Below are 23,106 nucleotides of genomic sequence, written 5' to 3' on the forward strand. Positions count from 1 at the left end.
AAAGGTGGCTCATGCTGAAACCACTGAGATTTATCATCATCATAATCATTTATCACCCATCTCTCTGCTCTACATAGATTTTAACCTTCTGGTCCACACACTGGCTGCATGGATCATTTTCTTTCAAACATTAACCTTATAATCCATCTGATCATATAAAGGCAGGTTACCGAGGAGAATGGAATACTTGTACTTAAGTATTTCCATTTTATGCTACTTTATACCTCTACTTCACTACATTTCAAAGTTAAATATTGTACTTTTTACCCCAGTCTGACAGCTGTAATTACTAGTCACTTTACAGACTAAGATTTTACATTAAAACATTTAAGTTTATAAAACACATTGTTAAGATTAAACTAGTAGTTCCCAACCCTTTTGGCTTGTGACCCCTAAAAAAAAAAGATTAGGCGGGCCCCGTTGTCACATTTCAGACTTAAAAAGCAAAGATTATAGAAATGTCCAATAATGAATACCAATTTGTGTAGCAGCTCTCTCTTAGGCATCTCTCGAACCCTCAGATTTATCTTGTTACTCTTTGGAGGGAGCCAAAACCGATAATTGGGAACCATTGGAGTAATTAAAACTAGCTCCACTTCAGATACAACAGTTAAATGCTACTTACACATTGTTGCATCAGTATTAACAATCTTATAGTGTAGTATATAATAATCAGCCACAGAGGACATTTTACTGCAGAACGACTACTTTCACTTTGATACTTCAAAGGGGACATATAATACTTGTATTTTGGGTTTCTACTAGAACATATTTACATACTTGTGCACTTGTGTTCAAAAAACAGTTTATTTTTCTCACCCTTTCTGAATATACCTGTATTCCAGTAGCGGCTGGTGACTCAACAAATAGGGGAAGATTGGAGGAAAACCAACCCACGTTAAAATTGTTAAAAACATTCACTGCAGCCTCAGGGTGGGAATAAACCTTGTGTGTGTAATGTGTCACTAGAAGCATGTCTGTAAACTGCCTGTACAGTAATCTGTTGCCCACACCACGATCAGAGCAGCACGTCGGGCTGCCTCATGTCTCCGTAGCTCCGCTGTGGTGTCAGCCCGGACAGCTGACGGCGAGCAGCAAACTATTAAACTATTAACCTCAAATATCCAGCCGCTATTCTGTCTTTCAGAGGTTGCAGTGGGCTCAGTCTTTAAGCTAGAGCGAAGATACTGGTATCATATGAAACTAGAAAATTAGAAACTATAATCGATTGGTACCAATGTCATGTTAGCTTGTTGGGAAAACGCTAAATAACACTCCAAATTTATGCAGAATTTTGGCGAGGAAAAACTGGCATGGCCATTTTCAAAGGGGTCTCTTGACCTCTTCCCTTGAACCGCTGTATGGACGCAGTGCAGAGCGGCAGCCGTGAGCAAGCCAGTGGAGCACGCTCACATGCACTAGGATGCACTAAAAGCCACACGCGGCCGGCCCGGCTATGTCAACAAAGCACGGAGAAGCTCGGATTACAACACACACAGAGGGAGAGTGACTTCATTCTCTACTCAGGTAGACATTACTCCTCTATATCTTTACATAGAAAATAGTTGTTTAATGCTCTGAATATCGTTGAGATAACCTTTAAGAAAGATTTTGAATGCAGGATTTTCACTTGTAAGGGAGTATTTTCACATTGTTGTATTGGTACTTTTACTTTAGTAAAGAATCTGAATACTTCTTCCACCACTAAACATGATGTTTCCATAATCTGGTTGTTCATTATCGTCTGGTCACACTTGTGCCTCAGTGATTAAGCCACCCAGGAGAGTAGCATATTTGTCACCAGCCCTGTTCAAGGCTGTTGTTGGACTCTTGGGAGTTGAAATGAGGCGTCCCACATGGTAAGCACTGCACTCTCAGCACTGTGCTTCATTTTGAAGGACAAATGCTTCTCTGCCTTCGCACAAAGGAGGTAAAAACATCATTTTGGCTGGAAATCAATCCTGCGTTTCACATAGAAAGCAAAAAATCTGCCTCAGACCCATCGATAACATGACAGTTGTAAGGACAGTTAGTTTTTAGCTTGAAAAGGCTGTTCTGTGAGCTGGAAATTGAACGCTGAGTTTACTTACCAATCCCACAGTGCAACTGAAGGGACTGTTCTTGTGTGTGGGTCCCTTGGAGGCCTTGGGCCCCCAAACCTGGGGCCTTAACATTGCTATAGAAACACAAACTTTCTCTAGTAAGCCTGTGGAAGTCTGTTTTGCTCAGTGAGACGAAGTGTATGTAGGTTATTCCTCTGAACTGTGAATAATTCTGAGAGCATACAGCCAGACAAATCATATACTCTGGCCCCTAATATGCTACAGAACCATGCATAATGAATGGAGAATGGAAAGGGATGGATTTGGGAGTGATCTCAGTCCTTCCACGTCCACACTACCAGTGAGTGTGTTCCAGTGTCGGCGGGCTGCAGCAGGATTTTGCATGCTGCCAATGTCGCGTCTGCAGGAAACTGTCCCTCTTTGTTTTCCTCTATTTCTCAATAGCTCCCTTACTTTTTTTCTCTCTAATACAATTTCTCTCTCTTTAATATGATTCTCTCTCTCTCTCTCTTTCTCTCTCTCTCTCTCTCTCTATTTATTTCATTGGCTGGGAGGCCAAGTCTTCATTAATCTAATGCAGTTTGCTCACATTCATTCAACTGCCTGCTTCAGCAGTCCTGTAGTGTAAAACTGTCGGGGTCTTTTCAGCCTGCCAAACTGCCACTCACCATGATCCCACAGAAGAAAAATCTGCAATTCCTCCCTACTTAACATAAAAAGCAAAAAAGAACAGACTGTTTCTTCCCCATCCTCCTCTTTTGTCGTCCGCAGAGTCTCGCCGCCTCTCCTCTTCTTTCCACCTCTTACCCTTTCGTTTGCGCTCTCTCGCTCAGTTAACGAAGGGGGAATTGAGGTCACAATCTTAACATGATTTGTTTTCTCCTCCGTGCTCGTTAAACAGCACGCTAACGTGTCCTGAAATCTCTTACGCTTGTTTCACTTTTGTCCGCGCTTGCAGAATTAAGCTTTTGCAGGAGTTTAACCAGTGGGAAGTAATTTAGCCACAAGGTGGTTTAGGATGGCTGAGTGGAGCTTTTGAAAACGCAGAGAAATCGAAATAGCAGCAGAAGAAGAGCATAAGAAAGCCATTACCCAGTCGCATAGCTCCTCTAATATGTCTAGTCCACGTGATGAGGTGAATAAATACACACGCACCTATTATTGATTGCCACTTTTTACCCGGCTCTGATGGTTTTTATGTTCCGTTTGACTTTGTGAGACGTCCTTGATGTGAACATAAGCAGAGGAATCACTATAGTCTCCTGATGATTAGAATTTAGTCCGAGCTACCTGGTCTACTTGATTATGATGTACAGTATGTATATGTGTCTGCATGTTGAGCTGCCCCTTGGGTTATTAGTAACCAAATTCAGTACGTGACACACGTGGCTGCTTTTTGCACCCCAGTACAAAATTGTAAAAAGCAGGTTTCTAAATCATAACAGTGGCCTTTAATTTATTGCTCTGTGAGCACTCAGTGATGCAATGTTTGAACTGATGAGACGGAGACACGCAGCTAGGGGCTGTTTTATAGCATTTAATGCAACTTGTCTTGTTTTTAAGGCAGCTGAAATATAAATTAATATCACTAATACTTTCATATAATATGTACATTTCAAAAAGCACTCTGTTGGAGTGATTTCACTTCACTGTTTCTACATTAATAGTGTGGTGCAACCTCAAGTATAAACAAGACTCATTGGGGCTTGTTTTGGAGTCAGAGGTTTATATTTCTACATTTGTCCAACTTTATATATCCCCATTTCTGTATTAATTCTTTACTCAGTTATTTTCTGTCTAATGCTCCATTTTTTTCCAATAACCTGCGCCGGAGCAGGTTATGTTTGAGATAAAAGATCAACTCGAATAAAGCACCGCCTACTGACCAATCAGAGCCCAATACGCAGATCGTATGATAATATTACACGAATACAAAGAAGTTTAAATCATAATCCAGGCTAAGAAACAACGCAGTTTAAACTGACAAATGCAGGAAGGACAGCTGGCTGTATGCTGTGGGTGCTTACCGCTTTGAATTATGTTTTCATATTTATTTTTTACTTGCTCCCAGGTCCATTTCACACCGGCGGAGTTGGGGATGCAGCTGAAAGAAGGATGAAATAGTCATACACAGTATAATCTATTCATCCATTACATTCTGTAAGCTATTTATAATTTAATTGCATATAGACGACTATATCTGACTTTTGAGTATCAATAAATCTTTAAATTTACGCATTCATACATCAGCAATTTTTTCTTTTGCCAGATGTCCCTCTGCATTTGGCAGCCTCTGCTGTGTTACTTTTAGTCTGGATTATGTGTTTAACTTCTTCGTATTTGTCTGATATTATAGTTCACTCTTCGTTTGTAAAATGTGTCGCTTTGCTGACATAGACTTGTCCATGTTTGTGATTGGTCATATGCTGCAAACACCATCCCTTTCATGTGAACGTGCTCATAGCCAGATTGAGAAACCCTGGGTTGAGTTACTGAGTTGGTAACCACCATCGTAGGACTGCTTAGGGTGATCGCGGTTGTTGGGGTTAGTTAAGCCAGATAATGAGAAGATAACCTGGGTATGTTGAACTTGCTTCGAAGTACAGGCCTCTGATGATGGAGGCCAGGGACTAATAGTGCCTAGAGTGGTCAAGTAATATGCTCATCATCATCTCATCTTTATTCATGTAAAGATACCACCTAGACCCACCTTCACCTAGAGTCTAAACTATATTCCACGTCATTGGTTTATTGGTCTGTTGCTGCTTACCTGGGCCACTATGCTTTATTCCCTTACCATGTGTTATGCTAAAATTGTTTGAAATCTGGACAAAAAAAAGTATGCATAACATACAAAGGTTTTATTTCACACATGTAGATCTGAAACAATTAGTCAATTCATTGATTAGTCCATTGTATTCATTGTTTAAAGTAATACTTTGAGCAACAATGCCAAAAAATACACTACTATCAGCTTCTCCAATGTTCTCAAATTTGCTTTGCAAGAACTTGGCTTTCTTACTCTTCTTTTATATTTAACTGAATACCTCTGGGGTTTTGGACTGTTAGTTTCACAAAACAAGCAATCTGAAAATTTTAAATTTTATACACAACACAATTAATAGACAAAAATAATCTGCAGATGAATCCATTATCAAAGTAATTGTTACTGTAGTTGCAGGCACATACAATCATATTACATACAGTCACATGCTCATACAATATGTGCAGTGAAATGCAATATGGCATACTCTAAAAAGGCTTGTGTGAAATAAAGAGTAATAATAAGAACAAGAGTAAAAATAATAATGAGAAAAAAAATTAATATAAATAATAAATAATGTAAAAAAAAATACAATTAGAGGAAAAAGTATTAATTAAATAGATATATAATATAATATTAAAATGCTGAAGTGTATATTAGCCCAGTGTCTAAGCGGGTTGTGTAACCATACCATGAAATTCAATACACGCAAATGTGCATGGCACTGCAAAGGATTCCCAGGAGACAATGTGTTAGACAAGGTCGAGGATATGCAGAGGACAGAGGACAGAGTTCACCATCCTGATGGCCCGAGGGAGGAAGCTTTTTGTCTCTGTGTGTTTGACTGACGGAGATATCTATATGTCTACATATAGTGGATATTTCATTGTACAGGTTGCACACGAATGATAGAAAATGTACATTTGTGGATCAAAACAGCAGGAATATGGCACCACATGTCCTGCAGCAAAGCTGTTAGGAGTGTAAATTTCAACATCACAGCTCTACTACACAGCTGATACTATTCGATTCCTGCATGGAGAGTGGGCAGTACGATGAAAGCACCGAGGGAGACTGGGAATAGCCTAGGCGTAGGAGAGAAGCTCCGGCAATAAGCACCACTATAGACATGTATTCATCATGGAATAAGAGTGAGATTAAATGGCTGTGCTAAATACAATAAATGTGTAATAGCTCTTATATTGACAGAAAGCACAAGGTTAAATGGCTCCAGAGATGACGTTCAACAGTCAATATGCTCTATAAGTAAATTGGTTCTGCTTTTCTCTCAGCTGACGTACCTGCCTCCCCCGTGGGGGGACTGTAAGGCCACGGCGATGGACTCAGACTTCTTCAGCACTTACAGCATCACGGCGTGCCGGATCGACTGTGAGACACGATACCTAGTGGAGAACTGCAACTGCAGGATGGTCCACATGCCTGGTAGGAACCAGATGGGCATCTCATTGCTGGATACAAATACTCTATATATGCATAAATTCATAGAGATGAAGATGTTAGAGTGTCTGTTGTTGTTGTTGGAAGCAATTTCATTTGAAATTGTGCCGACAAAAACAATTCTTAAGGAACAAACGGCGGCTGCAGATGCATCAGATACTTTCACACTCCAGTGAATTGGAAAACGCCACTATTTTCACTCTGTGTTTGTGCAGTGATTACAGCTGGCATTCGCTGTCCACCTCCTAGATTTAATCACCGTGTGGCATCTCGGATGGCAAATTGAAAAGGAGGGGCACAGAGGAAACATTCGAATTTGGCCTCCGTTAACCCGCACTCACCTGTCCAGTGATTGTTAATGTCTCTCTCTTCAATCAGGGTCAGCTCTGTGTTTGCACGTCCAGAGAGAGCCAGACAATCTGTCTGTGTAATAATCAGGATTAGCTGCTATCTTATAGTGATTGTGCAGTTGATTAATGTGAGTCCACAGAGATCTCCCCAGCTAACTTCCTCTGCTCCTATTCATCTCTGCTATCTCGCTGTCATTAGAGCGTTTTTAAAGAGTATGCAGCAAAAAATGCAGTGAATAATTGCTGCTGGGGAAATAATTTCCTTTACATCTAGGACATGCCTTTTTTTCCTGTGTTGTGAGGGAGAGGATGGCTCAACTGCCACAGGAGAGAAAGATGGAGAGGGTGACACTGACGAGAGGCGGCGAATGTACAAAAGTTTAATGAAATCAATTACGAGATGAGATCACGTTTGTGACGAATATCCAGTCACGATAAGGACGGTAATGACAGCCTGAGACCAAATTAATTATGAGCCCAGATCTCGTCATCCTTTGTGCTTCTTCGAAAACCCTCTTCTTCGCTCTTTTTGTTCACACTGAGAACATTGTGTTTCTCCTGCCTGTCCTTAGGAGATGCCCCATACTGCACCCCGGAACAGTACAAGGAGTGTGCAGATCCTGCCTTGGGTAAGAAGATAACCCAGCATGCTGTGTGTGTGTGTGTGTGTGTGTGTGTGTGTGTGTGAGTGTGTGTGTCTGTGTGTGTGTCCCACTGTTCAGAGCTCCTGATCCATGCTGATAACAGATAATAGTGTTCCTTCAGCCTGATGGTAGCCATTCTCAAACAGCGAACCTCAGGCCTGGCGCTGAGGCTCTCCTTTTCACACTACCCCGTTTCTCCATCAACTGATACCTTTCAGGCCTTTCATGCCTGTTGCTTGTTTTCTTATTGACTTGCAATCTCTCACTCTTTTCATGACACAGACTCACGTGTCAGCCTCTGACTGCCGCTGTCTCTCTGCCTCTGGGTCTTATATCTTTTATATTTCCTATAAGTGTCTCTGGGGTGTCTCCTTGTGGCGCCTTTTCACGTTTTCTTTGACGCCTTTCAGTCTGCTGCCATTGTGTTCGTCTACCTGGTGTGACGATAAATCTGTCTGCGTCTTCACTCTCTGTCCTGTCCGTCACTCTCTCCTTTTTCTGCCTAATCTATTTTTCAGACTTTCTTGTCGAGAGAGACAATGACTACTGTGTGTGCGAGACGCCGTGCAACATGACGCGCTTCGGTAAAGAGATGTCCTTTGTCAAGATACCCAGCAAAGCATCAGCCAAGTACCTCGCCAAGAAATTCAACAAGACAGAGCAGTACATAGCGTAAGTCACATTCTTATGTCTTATTTATCCAGTGATGAGCGTTATCCAGTTTTACACATTATCACCTTGGTGCTGTTCAGTGTCACTAGTCTTGTGACTTCTGGCTGCTAAGCTGCTACACATAAAGCAGTTGAAAATTATACTTGTCAATGCCATCCAACTGTCATTTAGATGCATTTCAGTAGTTGTGATTGAAGCAGCCCTGTCTCCTAAAAAATACGTTCTCATGCAACTAAACCGCATTCTCAATTGTGTTTGGAGGGAAATGTATTTTGTCACGGATAACGTTCGTCTTTGACGTATCACAAATATGATAGTCAAGCAAGTGTCGTAGTACAACAAGTGACGAGCAGAGCAGGTGACGTAGTATATCGAGCACCTGTTAATAAAAGTTGTGTGGTAAAATAGCAAGTATAGCACGTGAGAAAGTTCACTTCCCGGGAGGGGAGGTGAATGGTTCCAACAAATATAAGACTTTCCATCAGGAGATCGCTGTTTGTGACCCGTGTGAAACTAAAAGTATTTTTGTTTTGTTTATTTTCAATATCGTAGTCATTTCAAGCCAAACCTTGTTGTTTTTTTACTAAACCTAACCAAGTAGTTTTGATGCGTTTTTGTTGTTGTTTTGTTTCAATTTACAACATTAACCACATGTTTAAAACTGTTTAAAAATGAACTGCGATTGCAATCCGTGAGAAAATACATTTCCCTCGAAACGTAATTGAGAATGTAGTTTAGTTGTATGGGAATGTATTTTGTCGGAGGCAGGATTAAAGGTCCCCACGTGTTTTAAGACATGTAAAATATTCTACTTTGAATAATAATTGGTGTCTGATATGGTTTAAAAGGTAAAAGCGTATCTACTCCTTCTCCCTCTTTGAATATGCAAATATTTTTTGTTTCAAATGTTTAACTGCTGGACACAAGATGTCTCCTACGTCACCATAAAGTCCGTTCTCAGGGTATTCGTGTGTTGGAGGTTTCGGGATTTCACATCACACTTCTTTAAGTTGCATATTAGACCACGACTAGCTTCCAAACTAGTTTTGATGTTACAAAATCATGTTTGTACGTACATGTCCTGAACTCAGATTTAAGGTGAGCACATAGCAACTTCAGCACATGAGCCTGAAAACAGTCTTTTAGTGTTAAACTCTTGAGTTGAGGGGGTCTTTAAGTGTTATTACCTTTTCTAGTGCTGGAGAATAATTCAGGTATTGTTAATCAACTTTCTGTAGAATCGTAATGAGATAATATGATACTATCATGTTATGGTTTTACAAAGTCTGTTTCAAATTGATGATTTCATGCTAATTGTAATTGAAAACTTGAGTTTTAATTTTACAGTGAACTTAATTAGATGAAATGCTTGATGGTGGAACACAGTTAACATCAATTAAGAACAGTTAATCATAATTTGATTTAGTATACATTTGCCATACTGTGATTTATACAATCAATTTTGGGGGGGGGGGAAATCTAATTAACATAGTGATCTTGATTTCAGCCATATCCTAAAGGCTTACTTTCAGTTTTCATTGACTTTTGCTTTGGTTTATGATTTCCTATATGACTCAATGACTCCTAGAGAAAGGGAATAATTAGTTTCTTCCAGCTTTTTTTGTTGAAATTAGAGAAATAATTAGCAAAAGCAGGTTTCTTCAGGCCAAAGGTAACATGTGGCTCCATCATATTATGGGAAAATGCTGCTGCTGTATGGTCTCAAACATAGTTTATGGTTTTGATCGTTAGGTACATGAAGTAAAATCTGATGTTTTTCATTATTTTAAGAGGATCAAACCATGTCAGTAAATAAACACCATTAAAGCTGCCCTGGAAATCTCTTGATACAAGGTCGCATCATATGTCAGGTTTCTATACAACAGAATTTAAGTGTTTTGAGGTTGTTTTCCCATTAAGCAGCTTGCCTAAATGCTGCACAATAACTGCAGTTCACCTTCTCAAACTTGGATTGTTTTCATTGAGGTGAGGAAATAGAATAAGGAGCTTCCACTCAGGGTTTGACTTGATTAATCAGCCAAGTATGTACTGTTTCGTAGCCAAAATCTAATGGGAAGATCAAAAGTAGTTCAAGGAAATGAGGAGAGGGTGCAATAATAGTTGAATCTTTTATCTGTCATTCCCAACGGAGCTGTTGAGAACAAGATAATTACACCATATGTAGTCAGAGTGCTGCAAAAACCTTTCGCTTCTCCCTGCTGAAAGTTTTATTTAATTCCCCGTGGATAGAGTCTATCCATTTCATTTTTTTGACTGGCCACTTTTCCAAGCAATGTCAGCCTGATGAGCATTAGCTGGGAGTGTTCTAGTATCTGGGCTGCACAGTGTTTAGTGGTGTGAAACTGAAGTTTGTAACAGTGGACTGTCTCTCCACTGGGAAACACTAACACAGCAAGAGAGAGAGAGAGAGAGAGAGACGTAGACACACTTCAGCTTCATGGTCTGTTGGACCACAGCTCTGATCAGATGTATTGCAGGTTACTCACTTAGCAATGAGAAGACCTGACAGCAAGGAAGCATCTTTCAAGCTGCAGGCTGACACCTCACACTGGTGGGCCAACAAATCAGGAGAAAACACCCAGGAATGTCAACAGAAACAAAATAAAAAACAACACCTAGATCAGTGATTCCCAACCAGGGGATACTATGTACCCTAGGGGTATAACTACTTCTGCAACTGCCAGGGAGTACGTAGAAGGATTGTAGAGAAGCTCCACTGATTAAAAACTACTAAACTAAATAAAAACAAATTATGTAATGCTGAAAAAACCTGAAGATTATGTGTTGCATGAAAACTAGTTGACAAACAAGCAGAGAAGTCTAAACAGTTTGTTACAGTAAAAGCATTAGATGAATGATTGAAATACTTAGCTAAACATGATGGATGAACAGTAGAAATATTTAGCTAAGTGAAAGCAAAAGAGTATTGGTTGAAATACTGTAGTTAGCTAAAGGTAACAGACAAATATTTATATATGTCTGATACAGACATTACCGGACAACAACAATAACAACCCGGCTAATAAAGCACAGAGCAGCTCGTATTACAACACATAGTGACTGGACAACATTACTTCACTGTGTCTTTACATTGCAAATAGTTGTTTGATGCTATATTAATACTCTGAATTTTGAATATAGCACATTTAACGTGTCAAAATATATACCTACGCACAGTAGGGCTGTGTATTGGCAAGAATCTGGTGATACAATATGTAATACAATGCAGGGGGTTATGATTCAATATTTTGTGATATATTGCGATACTCTAAGTAAGGCGATATATTGCAACTTTTAATTCTAATTTTAAGAAAACTGTCTTAGTATAAAGAACATATCACCATATGCATAAAATCTGAGTAAAAAAAGTTAACTTTTTTTCTGGAATCAGAACGGTTGGATCTGCATTTGCATTTATCGCAGTCCCTGTAACATCCAACATCTTAACACTACTTTGAGAGGGCACGTACACTGAGAGGACACCTCTCCTTGCAAATGAAATAAAGTATTGAGTTAATCTTTGCATGTAAACTATTAATTAAAAATCGATACAGTGTTTTTGAGAATTATTATAGTATCACAAAACATAATATCACAATATATGTTTTTTCCATATTTTCTTACACCCCTAACACACAGCAAGTAACCAAATCATTCATCATTGTACAATGAGAACAATAAAATCAGGCAGAGAGACCAATTCTCTTAGTTTCAAGTCTTTTTGAAGACTTTTCCAAGTGAGGGGAACAGAGCACATATAAGCCTTCTTTCCAACTTCAGTCTGTGCACTTGCAACAGAAAGCAAGACCATATCTAGTGATCTTAGATTATAGCTGCAGTCAGATTCCTGTGCAATCAAAGTGCAAATATATGATTGGAGTTTACCCAGAATGGCCTTATAAATGGACATTTGCCAATGACTGAGCCTCAGCGAGCCAACCAGCCCTGCAGTAAAGCATACATGATGACTGAGGACTTTACAATAGCTAACGTTAAAAGTAATGGATTAACAATTGTTAGCTAATGTTAAAAATAATGGATTAACAATTAAAATTGTTAAAAGTAATGGATAAACAGTTGTTAGCTATTTCAACTGTTTATCCGTTTCTTTTAACAGCTAACAGCTACAAATGTAATAGCGTTAAATAACACAGTTTTGCATTAATTCAGACGATCACATTTGTAACATTTGTGCTTTGACATGTGACATGATGTCAAAGCAGTAAATGCAAATATGTATTTAGCAATAATAAAGACTGCATTCCATTTAGGTGAGCCAGGTCCAGGGTCCTGGTATTGTACATGTTGGCTCACTGAAAAGGCTTCCTGGGACACTTAATGGACCAGAGACATAGAGTATAGTTGTTCCGCCTGTGCTTTTCCTGCTGTGATAACTCAAAATTTCTGTGGTGAAAAAGATCTATGGCATGAATTTGAGCTCATTTGACGTTGTGGGTGTATGTCAAAAAAAGGTCAGGAACCACTGACCAAGATTACCTCCCTAGGCGAGGAATTAAGTGTATGATGATGTTTTTCATGGTGTTTAGTAAGGATGTTTTATGTGCTTTTAATAAAATCTGTGCAGTCAAACTGTCGGTTGGAAATATATCTCCCACACTAAACGAGCAGATGTGTGCTCATTTTGTATTACCTCCATTTCTACATTATCAGATGCAATTTGCATTTCATCATAGCCCTCGGCTTTACCAGAGTTTCTTTAAGGCTGACAGATCATCACTTGTCTTGACTTAAATTTAAGTAATAAAACGGTGCACCAAGTACGAAAAGAGAAACTACAAAGTCGAGTTACTGTTTTGATCTCAACTCCAGTGGGGTGTGAAGTCTGATTCGGCCCACAGAGAGGATATTCAGGAATCAAAATAATAGTCTGCTTCGCCCCGGGCCTTTATACTAATCCCCATTCTTTTTCATTCTGCTGAAATCCTGAGTTTCAGACATTACCACAGCATGAAATCAAACAGCTGTCGTAGTTTCTCTTGTTTGCCACAATGACGTGAAGCCCACAAGCTTTGGTCAAATCAGATATGCACAGCTGCACCACTTTTCGGACGCCAAGGGGCTATGGTGCTGTTTCGTTTCTAAGACTGGAAAACAATAACAAAGAAGTGTTGCATGTTGCATTCAAAATAGGAAAACCCAGAGTGGCACCATTAAAACAAATGACGATTCCCAGAATGGAGCTCATAGCTGCAGTCCTAGCTGTCAGAGTTGACACAATGCAGCCCAAAGAATTACAGCTTCAACTGGACAAATCCATCCTCTGGACCGATCAGCAACGAAACCAAATGCTTCCAAATATTTGTAGCAAACAGGATCTCTTTTGTAAGGGATGCTACTGATGTATCACAATGTTAGCACAAAGGAAAATCCGCCTGATGAAGCCTCTAGATATAAATACAAACAGCAGACCGCTTTTTAAGCTGCATGAGATGAATCAAGGGACCAGAGTTTCTCTGTAAGCCAGACAGAGAAGGGATAACACCTCACTTGGAATCTGCAATCTCTGCTTATGATCCAGAAATCAGACATCACAATGGACGTCATTTTCAAAAATCCATTTAAACCCACTGACTCTTATCAACTATTTGTCATCATGGAGGAATCTGAAGCCTGCCGTAGCTCAGCTTCTTAAAGTAAAGACAACACTGTTGCAGCTGACTAGAAGGACATTCAGACTTCTGTGCGTAGCTTTGAAAAGATCCTGGCAAACTAAAGGAAAAGGTTGAAAAAAAGATGTAAGTCTGTGAAGCAAGACTCCGTGGACAATGTTTACTGTATGTACTGAGGATCTAGTTCAAGCAGAAAGCACCGTCATCTCTCTCTCTTAGTTAAAGACAAAGATTCAAAGAGGAACCATCTGTACTACAAGCTGGTAAAAATGGTATCAAATGAAGCAGTCATTCGTACACACTGGATCTGGTGCTGGATGATGGATTTCTGAGTGTAGGGGGTCGCCTAAATAAACTAGCGATATATGAAGAGGCCAAACATCCATTACTCTCTCGAAGGACGTTCACATATTAACACTGTTGTTACAACAAATCCTTGAACAACTCAGACCTGGGGAAAGGAATCATATGCTCGTCTCGCCTCCATAAAAAAGACTGGATTTTCAAAGACTACTTCGCTGCAAGAAAAGGTCATAACAGACTGTGTTGTGTGCAAACAACAGCGGGGAAGAGTTGGAGAACAATATTGGCAGACTTGCCCCTGGAGAGGTCTCTACCAGACAAGCCTCCATTACAGATTTAGGAGTAGACTACTTCGGTCCTGTAGAGATCAAGAGAGGACAAAGTCATGCTAGAAGGTATGGTGTAATCTTCACCTGCAGGGCAGTACATCTTGAAGTTGCATATACTGTACACTTGATACAGACTCCTGCACCAATGCATTACTAAGATTTGTCTGTCGACGAAGTCAAGTTTCGTCTTTAAGATCAGACAATGGCGCAACTTTTATCGGAGCAGAAAGAGAATTGAGGGAAGCACTAATAGCTTGAATCAGGACAAACTCCAGAGTGCTATGCTTCAGCGAGGGATAAAGTGGTACTTTAATCCCCCCGTCATGGCAGTGTTTGGGATCAATTGATCCGCATTGTTCGAAATGTGCTGCTATCTGTTCTTAACCAACAAGTTCCTGGACGATGAAGGATTGCAAACTTTAATTTGTGAGGTTGAAGTCATTTTAAATGATCGACCCATTACAAGATTTTTGATGATCCAATGGACCTGGAGGCACTCACACCAAACCATCTCCTTCTGTTTAAAATCAAGCCAGTGCTTCCACTTGAACTCCTTGTAAAAGAAACACACATCAAACATAGATGGAGACAAGTGCAAAACATGACAGATCTCTTTTGGAAACAGTGGACACAGGAATACTTATCTCTGATCCAACAGCGGTCAAAGGTAAAAAGAGGCTTTGCTACAGGTGATATTGTTGTGGTGGCTGATTCCATTGCTCCATGAGGCTACTGGTTAATGGGCAGAAGGCCAGAGACCAAACCAGATGCACAAGCTTGTGAGTGCACAGTTTGACTTCAGACTAATAGCAACATCTTGGAAAGACGATAAGAAGTGTCTGCTCCAGGAAGCTGAGGTCTACATACAACTGGTGTCCCTAAAAATTAAATGAGGAAGAAAAGACGATTAGCAGATATCCAGGCCAAGACCTTCTCTTCTGTGCGCTGCTCATTGTTTACGGTCCGATTAACTACTTGAGATGCGAGGCTGAAGTTGGAGTTGAGAGACGACGTGCACGACCGTATTGTTTCAAAAGTATCCAGTTTATAAGCTCATTTTAAACCAGTAAAAACATAAATCATCGTCAGACGATAGCCGGTGGGTTCCCAGATTGCATTTCGGCTAATGTGTTCCAACTCTTTCGCTCTCCACACGGACTGTTCAAAATTGATTGGTCAATACTCCTTGGACTGCAAACATAAACCAAAATCTTGTGCGATTGCCTACAGATTCTACATATGAATGCGGAATATGTATATGAGATTAGGGAAAACCTGGTACGTTCATTTTTGTACAACTACCTCAATAAACAACAAACTAAACTGCAAATAACGACTAGAAAATCTGTTGTATTGGGTCTTCGTAATATCCCTTCTACCTGTGTATTAATGACAAGTGCAAAAAAGGACCTTGGAAAAACTGAAAAATTGCCATTACACCCACCTAGAACAAATTAGCTGACGGCTGGTGCTCAACCCGACGCATCTGCTCTGTTATCTGCAGGAAGTGGCAGCCTCACCAGTCATCTTCTCTGCCTGAGGACACTGATAAAAAGAGGTGTATAAATATAAACTGAGACATTTGACTACGTGACTTAAGACTGAGTGCTTTTCTCTCTGTTTACAGTGATAACATTCTGGTTCTGGATATCTACTTTGAAGCACTGAACTACGAAACCATTGAACAAAAGAAAGCCTACGAACTGGCAGGCCTTCTGGGTAAGGGAATGACTGTCAAGTGTTTTCATGGGAATTGATAATATGCAGTATGCAACATGACAGATGCCCTTTATCCAAAGTGACAGTAACGCGAGCGCTTGCATTTTTATAATAGGTGTTCAGGTCCCAGAAGACACACACAGAGCTGTCTCTTTGATCTATCATGGCTTTTCAACTGCATCGTTTTTCAAACATCTATGTTTTCTGTCACATCCTCACCTTTCAGGCCTTAATAAAGATGAAAAGTTTCAAAGCTGTTGCAGTGACATCCCTCTCTGTTTTGTGTCGGTACAAAGGGTGCAATGTGTGCTTTCTTATTTGTGTTTCCAGGTGATATTGGAGGTCAGATGGGTCTCTTCATCGGAGCCAGCATCCTCACTATTCTCGAACTCTTTGACTATCTATATGAGGTAAAAATATCTCCCATCATCATCGGGAGCTTCTCACTCACATCCAGTGCAATAAATTGTTTATGGAAATGTGTACTGCTCCGCTATTATTTGGAATTACGTGCTCACAAAATGTTTTTCACACAACTTTACCATCCGCACAGGATGTGTTTTGGCGAGCGTGACGAACGCTGTGTCCCTCACAACCGTGCATTCCATCTCTGTGTGACACACACACATCTCAGCAGCAGCAACTCTGAATACATTGACATTTTGGATGAATTATATTTTAGATTAGTCAGGATGTCTTTGTCCGCTCTCATTAGGGTAACTCTGTGTTGCTTCCTCTGTGCCTTCCCTTCTACCAGCAATGCGGAAAGATTTTTTTGTGTCTGTTAGGCTTTTGTTTTTACTGTATATATACATGTGTGTTTGTGTGTGTGTGTGTGTGTGTGTGTGTGTGTGTGTGTGTGTCAGGGGTGTAACGATACAATGATCTGAATCAGTATAGTGATCAAAAATCCAATATCATCGATGCAAAGTGAAAACATCGATACATATCATCATCTTTAAGATATATCTTTATTTTGAAATTCCTATTGCACCTCCGTGTCCCCATTTCTGTCCAAGCAGTCGCTCCTTCCTACAGAGTCCAGTAGTAAAATTGTCAAATCATATTTTAGTTGTTTTTTGTGAGTTGATATAAATGTAACTGATTGTTTTAAATTCGCATATGATAACGTCTCATATCGATCGCAGGTCCCTGAATTGAATCAAATCGAAAACGTATCGTGGCAGACTTGCTGATTATCAGCTACGCTTGCCGCGGTAGTCTGTGTTACCGGTGTTACACAGTAGTCGGGCAAACACCGTTTACATTACGTAGCCACCGCCCTACCGTCGTTTTGCTTTTTTAACATCAATAAAACCCCTTTAGTTAATTTTGGCATATCAGCGTCGTGTTATCAATAAATAGTCGGACGACAGACACTACAAACTGAAAGTGAATGCATCTGCTCCGTATGGAGACTCAGCTCAGAGTACACACAGCTCATGTGTGTGTGTGTGTGTGTGTGTGTGTATGTGTGTGTGTGAGGCGGACAAAGCAAAAAGCAGCACATGTTCCTGTGCAGGTTCAAGGAAGAAACATATTCATAGATGCATAAAATCAATCTCCTTTGAATTTCACTTTGTCTGATCCTTCAAACTCCAAAGCGTGTGGGCGTGAACTATGAAACGACAAAAAAAAAAAGAAGAGAGTTTTTTGAATATTGTGTTTTGACCCCAAAAGGTCAGTAATGGATGTCCCTGTCTATTTTCAGGTGATCAAGTACAAGCTGTGCCGATGCGTGAAGAAGAAACACAAAGGCCGCAACAACAATGACCGGGGAGCTGTGCTGAGCCTGGATGATGTGAAACGCCATGTCAGTAGGCTGCTGCTGAGTACTTTCACTGTGTCACACTGCATTTCTTTGTCAGGGGCGCACTCTCTTCTTTGTCTTCACTGGTCTCAACTGCAGCCGGAGTGAGGGAGGACGAAACAGCGGAGGTGGAGGTGGTGGTGGTGGTGGTGGTGGTGGTGGGGAAGAGTAAAGGAGTTAGTGAAGAGATAGAGATGGAGGACGCTAGGGGGGAAAGACTTGAGAGACAGGGAAGGGAGTGAAAAGGTGATTGGGATGAGAGGGAGAGAGAGAAGTAGGAGAGCGGAAAGTGGATTGAATTAAATCAAAGCTTGTGGACGGGACCAGAAGGGACAGGAGGGAATTAAAGCTTTGGAAGGTGTGACAGCTCACTTATTTCCAAGTGTAAATGAAACCAGTTCACTTTAATTGTAAGTCTGAGCCCAGGTGGAGAAAAAAGGGAAAGATGTGCTCCTTCTCTGATCTGCTCTCTTGGCTCACTTGCTAGTCTTTCCATCCATCTTTGTTGTTTTCATCTTTTCTTTTTTTACTCCAGAGTATTTCTTAGGGAATTATTTCCTCTTTTGGCCCAGCTTGTTGCTCATGTCATGTTTATCTAGGAGTTTATGACTTTAAGGTGTGTTTTATTTTGTGTTTTACTGATGACTCCCCCTCTGCACCTTCGCCTCCCCTCTATCTCAGTACCCCTGCTGATCATTTCTCTTTTCTGTATTCATCCTCCTCTCTAATTTATCTGACTTGCCTTTTATTTTTTTTGCTTTCTCCTCATTTCTCCCTCAGGCTCCTTGCGAGAACCTGCGTACACCATCAACATATCCTGGCAACATGCTACCTCATCACCCGGGCCAGGCCAACTTTGAAGACTTCACTTGCTGAGCAGACCCGGGTGAAGCATCAAAGTGCGTGTTTATGCAACCAAAGCCAACCATACAACAAGAACTATCCAGCACGGGGAGTGTGAGGAACTGATACAAAGTCTAACAGAGGCACTTTTTACATAGGAAGGGAGTAAAGCGGACAAATCAAACACGACAAGGAACTGTCACCCGAGGCCAAGTGGAGAGGATATCCCAAATATTACAAAATATCAGTTAATTTTCCAGAGAACATTTCATGCAGCACTCTAAACTATCTCTGTGTTTTCCTCTGGAATACTGCCGCAAAGGATGCTCGTGGAGGAACCTTGCCGACACGGATCTCTCTTTCAAAATAACGTGTAAAAATAAACAAGGGAACATGTACAGCTATCTCACCATAGACAGCAGATCATAAAAAAAGAGCCCCCATGCCTTTATATAACACAACAACACACAACGGTTTCACATAACACTGGCCTGCTAGTGGGACAAATATTACATACTGCTTACTCCACTGTACATGTAGCAACATATGTAACTGTTGCAGCGCTCCATAAAACAACAGCTGGACTCTGTGTAGTTTGTATGAGAATGTATCTATGTTCACGATGAGAGTGGTCGGGCGTGCAGGGAAGTTTTTCGGGGGGCTCGTGGTGGCAGCGGTGGTGGTAGAGGTGCATCATCTACCATTTAAAATGTACTGGTGATGATTTCAGGTCTCATCATGTAAATGCATGCTTGTATTTGTCCAGTGCATGTTTTTCATTTCATCTCTAATTTAGATTTTCGTTTATATATGTTTATATATATATGTGTGTATATATAAACATATATATATATATAACTACCAAGTTTGCCTCAATGATATACAGGAAAAGGAAGATCATACATCCAATATATTTTCTGTGTACGTGTGGTTTGTGTGTGTGTGCGTGCGTGCGTGCGTGTGTGGGCTTACATACCAACATCAGTACCCGAGCAGATACAGTGTGTGTTTGTTGACTGTGCAATGAATGAATGAGCTGCACCTAATAGAGTGCTACAGGAATGAGTCCTACAACCCAGAAATGAGTTAGCATTTTAGCACTTCTGGTTCCCTTGTCTGGAAGCCAATGGGTTTTTTGAATGGGTTTTTAGTTAGCTGCCTGAAGTAAGGTCTGTGGTTAACACAAACTGAAGAGATTTTAGCATTTTGTTCTGATATAAAATACATTAGTAAATATCCCACTCGTGAATTTCAAAGCCATGTTTCTTAAAAAAGGTGGTTAAGTATCAAAAACGTGTGTTTGCCGCAGAGCTTACTTCTGCAATAATCCAAAACCCAATGGAAAAATCCCATTGGCTTTTTCTCGAGGGAACCAGGGCGATGCTAACTTCCTGGTTGGCCTACAAAAAAACGTCATCCCTGCACCACTCTAATCAATTTCTTATACAATCTTTTTTTTTTTTTTCATTATCACATGTGCCCGAGGAGTTTTCATTCAACTTCATTAAACTCTTAAACTCTCGACTGCAGGATTAAGGTGAGGTGAATTTTTGTTTCTCGGAGAGTTTATCGCTGAAATCCTTGGGAGTTTCGTGGGGCTGTTTAAAAAAAAAAAAATTCTGTATCTGTGTTCTAGTTGCAAAAGTCTTATCAAAGCACAATACCGCCAGTATGTAGAGGTGATGTAAAAGACAACGTACTATTCTTCTTGATATATTGTCATATTATTAATATCGTGTTGATCCGACTGTTTTTTCGGTTGTTTTTTTCTTTCATATAAAACATACTCGATATATTGCCTGATAATCCTGTCTCCATCTTCCAGGTAATAGGCTGGTCTATTTAGTTATCAAAGCATAAATAAAATGTAAATATAATTTTGGAAAATTATTATTCTTCTGAGGTTTTATTCTTATCCCTCTTTGAAGCCTTTATTTGTCCGTTTGGTTGAATAGGTAAACAGGGAATGTATTTTTTCAGCTCCAGATACTGTGCAAATGTTCATTTTTTTAATCTCAAGTAGCTCTCAGAAAATCTGATTAAGGCATTTCGCTATCTCCATTTTCTCTTATCAACATTTTATCTTGTGTTTTTGCTTCATACAACATTTTCTTAGAATTAAATCAGCATTAAGGGTTTGGGTTGCAGAAGTCTGGTATTAAACTAGATATTACTTATCTACTTCAACCAGTCATTTGTGCTGCAGTTGAACTGCTGCAAGCCACAACATTGGTGTTTTTAAGCTCCATACTCTTGAAACGTAATTACAGTTTCTGCTGCAGTGTGACAAAAGGTTGGATGAGAAATATCCTGCACAGCCAATACAAGTTTTATCAAGATTGTCAGTCAGCCAGCAGCCGCACACTCTGGACGGCTCCTCTTCCTATTCTACTGTACATCTGGTGCTGCCAGCTGCCACACTTGTGTTAGAAAAGCGGCTTGGTGATGCATGACTGTGAATATTAGAGCCCAGTTATGCACCCTTAAACATGGTCCGCCTTGAAATCGTGTTTGTTGCTCGGCCGGCTGCACATCAGTCCACTGCTACCAGACACCAGAGGTTGTTCAAGGACAGGAAGTTTACTTTTGTCTAATGATTTTTTCATGGATTCTTTTAGTGGGGAAAACATCAACATTGTTCACCAAATGTGAGTGTGCATTAATTTTTTTATTATTCAGAGGAGAAACCGCAGCCGGTAACCACGCATTAATATACAGAGTGTTAAAGCTCCCGGGAACCGGCTCCCAACATCCGATGAAGATTTCTCCTGTTTTGAATGTGTGAAACATGATGGTGCCCCCTGATGGTTTTATTATTTTCTGTTGTACCTGCCAAGAAGACAAATTAATCAAGAAATAAAAGATGATGCTGTTAATTTCCTGCTGGCATTTGTGTTTTTGTCTGAGCGACAGTCTTGGTCAGAATACAGGAGAGAAATCCTGCAGAAGATGCTCTCTGCCTCCTGATAAGGCTCCGGGGTAAAGCAGGTGGGGGTGTGTGGGAGGTGTCAGCGGGAGTTCAGACAAACGGAAATCTCCCCAAAAATGATGGATTAGGAAAGATTTCCTGCAGTCTGGTGGTGTTAATTCAGTTTCACGGGATGTTCAGCAGATCTAGGAATCTTGGCATCCCCGTCTCTCCCCTCTGAATGAGGTTAAATCATTATGTGCACTCATTTAGCTCCCCAACGTGAAGATCAGAGATGATTGCTCCATCCTTGCTTTCACCTTGTTGGTTGACACATAGCCAATCTGACGACAGTATAAGAGAAAGATGATCCTGTAATGGAATCCATCCTAAACTGCCTGCAATTTTTTTAAATGGCCCTCAGCTAATCACCCAGCTGGATGTGATTTAGGGGGGCTCTGTTTTCATGCAGGGAACTTCTACTGTTTGTTGTTATATTTTAATGAGACTTGTCGCGTGCATGTTTTCACCCACATCTGCCAGTTTAATCGCGCCTTCTGCTGTCACTGAACATGCACTCACACTCGATATCTTTTTATATCAGAGTTAATGTCCTCCTAATCCTGTTATCGCATCTCATTATCTACATCAACAAGGAGATTACGCTCTTGTTTTACAGTTTCTTAATGTGCTGCACAGTGGTTTGTCATTTCCAATAACTAGAATAACACACCCAATATAAATCACTGCATCAAAATCAGCCCAGTTTTGTGTCATTGAAGCACCAGTGCAATACTGGGTTAACTTTAATCCAGTAGGGTTGTTTTGACCCAGTGTTAGTGCTATTTTTTATATGACTGTTGAGTTACTTTCCTGTATTTTATATTTAAAGGTTCTCTATCCAGAGCATTAATAAAGCATGTGAGCGTGCCCCACTGGCTAGCTCACTGCCGCAGCTCTGCACTGCTCTCATATGGCGGCGACAGCTGATAACGCCATCCTGACTGATGGCGGGCATCGATCACAGGGACGTCCCAACCCAACATACATGGACGTACTGAGGAGAGATGCAGGACAGTGCTGGCGAGCTAGCCAGATGTCTGAGATAGCCGTAAGCCCTGCTGGAAAGCCCATCTGAGGAATTGTATTATCACTCTTTTTCATCCACTGCTATTGATTCTTGTTATTAGTCCTACTTGTATTAGTTATTACAGCTGCTGTGCCATTATTGTGGTTGTTGTTCTCTCTCTCTCTCTCTCTCTCTCTCTCTTTCTCTCTCTCTCTCTCTCTCTCTCTCTCTCTCTCTCTCTCTTTCTCTTTCTCTCGCTCGCTCCCTCTTTCTCTCTCCTTCTCTCTCTCTCTCCTTCTCCAGAGCCCGGTTCTGCTCCAGGTTTCTTCGCGCTAATCGGGGAGTTTTTCCTGGCCACAGCGCGCTTGGTGGGATCTCTTGTTGGGTCTCTAAACTATTGTGTAAGGTCTAAGACCTGCTCTATATATAAAGCGTCTCGAGATAACTTCTGTTATGATTTGACGCTATATAAAAATAAATTTAATTGAATTGAATCGCAGAAGCGTAGCACCCACCCTCCGGT

General features: G+C 40.6%; 1 protein-coding gene across 2 annotated transcripts in view; it reads left to right on the top strand.

Annotated features, from left to right (window-relative positions):
• The window catches only part of asic1b (acid-sensing (proton-gated) ion channel 1b), a 198,235-nt gene extending 176,753 nt beyond the window's left edge, over positions 1 to 21,482 (top strand). For both annotated transcript variants that reach the window (XM_037785119.1, XM_037785109.1), the window contains 7 exons: positions 6,120 to 6,270; positions 7,208 to 7,264; positions 7,798 to 7,951; positions 15,862 to 15,953; positions 16,284 to 16,363; positions 17,665 to 17,766; positions 18,544 to 21,482. In XM_037785119.1, coding sequence (XP_037641047.1) covers positions 6,120 to 6,270; positions 7,208 to 7,264; positions 7,798 to 7,951; positions 15,862 to 15,953; positions 16,284 to 16,363; positions 17,665 to 17,766; positions 18,544 to 18,639 — 732 coding nt within the window. In that variant the 3' untranslated portion in view covers positions 18,640 to 21,482. The remainder of the gene's footprint in view (positions 1 to 6,119; positions 6,271 to 7,207; positions 7,265 to 7,797; positions 7,952 to 15,861; positions 15,954 to 16,283; positions 16,364 to 17,664; positions 17,767 to 18,543) is intronic.
• Positions 21,483 to 23,106: the final 1,624 nt, after the last annotated feature.

Source organism: Sebastes umbrosus, chromosome 1, assembly GCF_015220745.1.
Source record: "Sebastes umbrosus isolate fSebUmb1 chromosome 1, fSebUmb1.pri, whole genome shotgun sequence".
NCBI lineage: Eukaryota > Metazoa > Chordata > Actinopteri > Perciformes > Sebastidae > Sebastes > Sebastes umbrosus.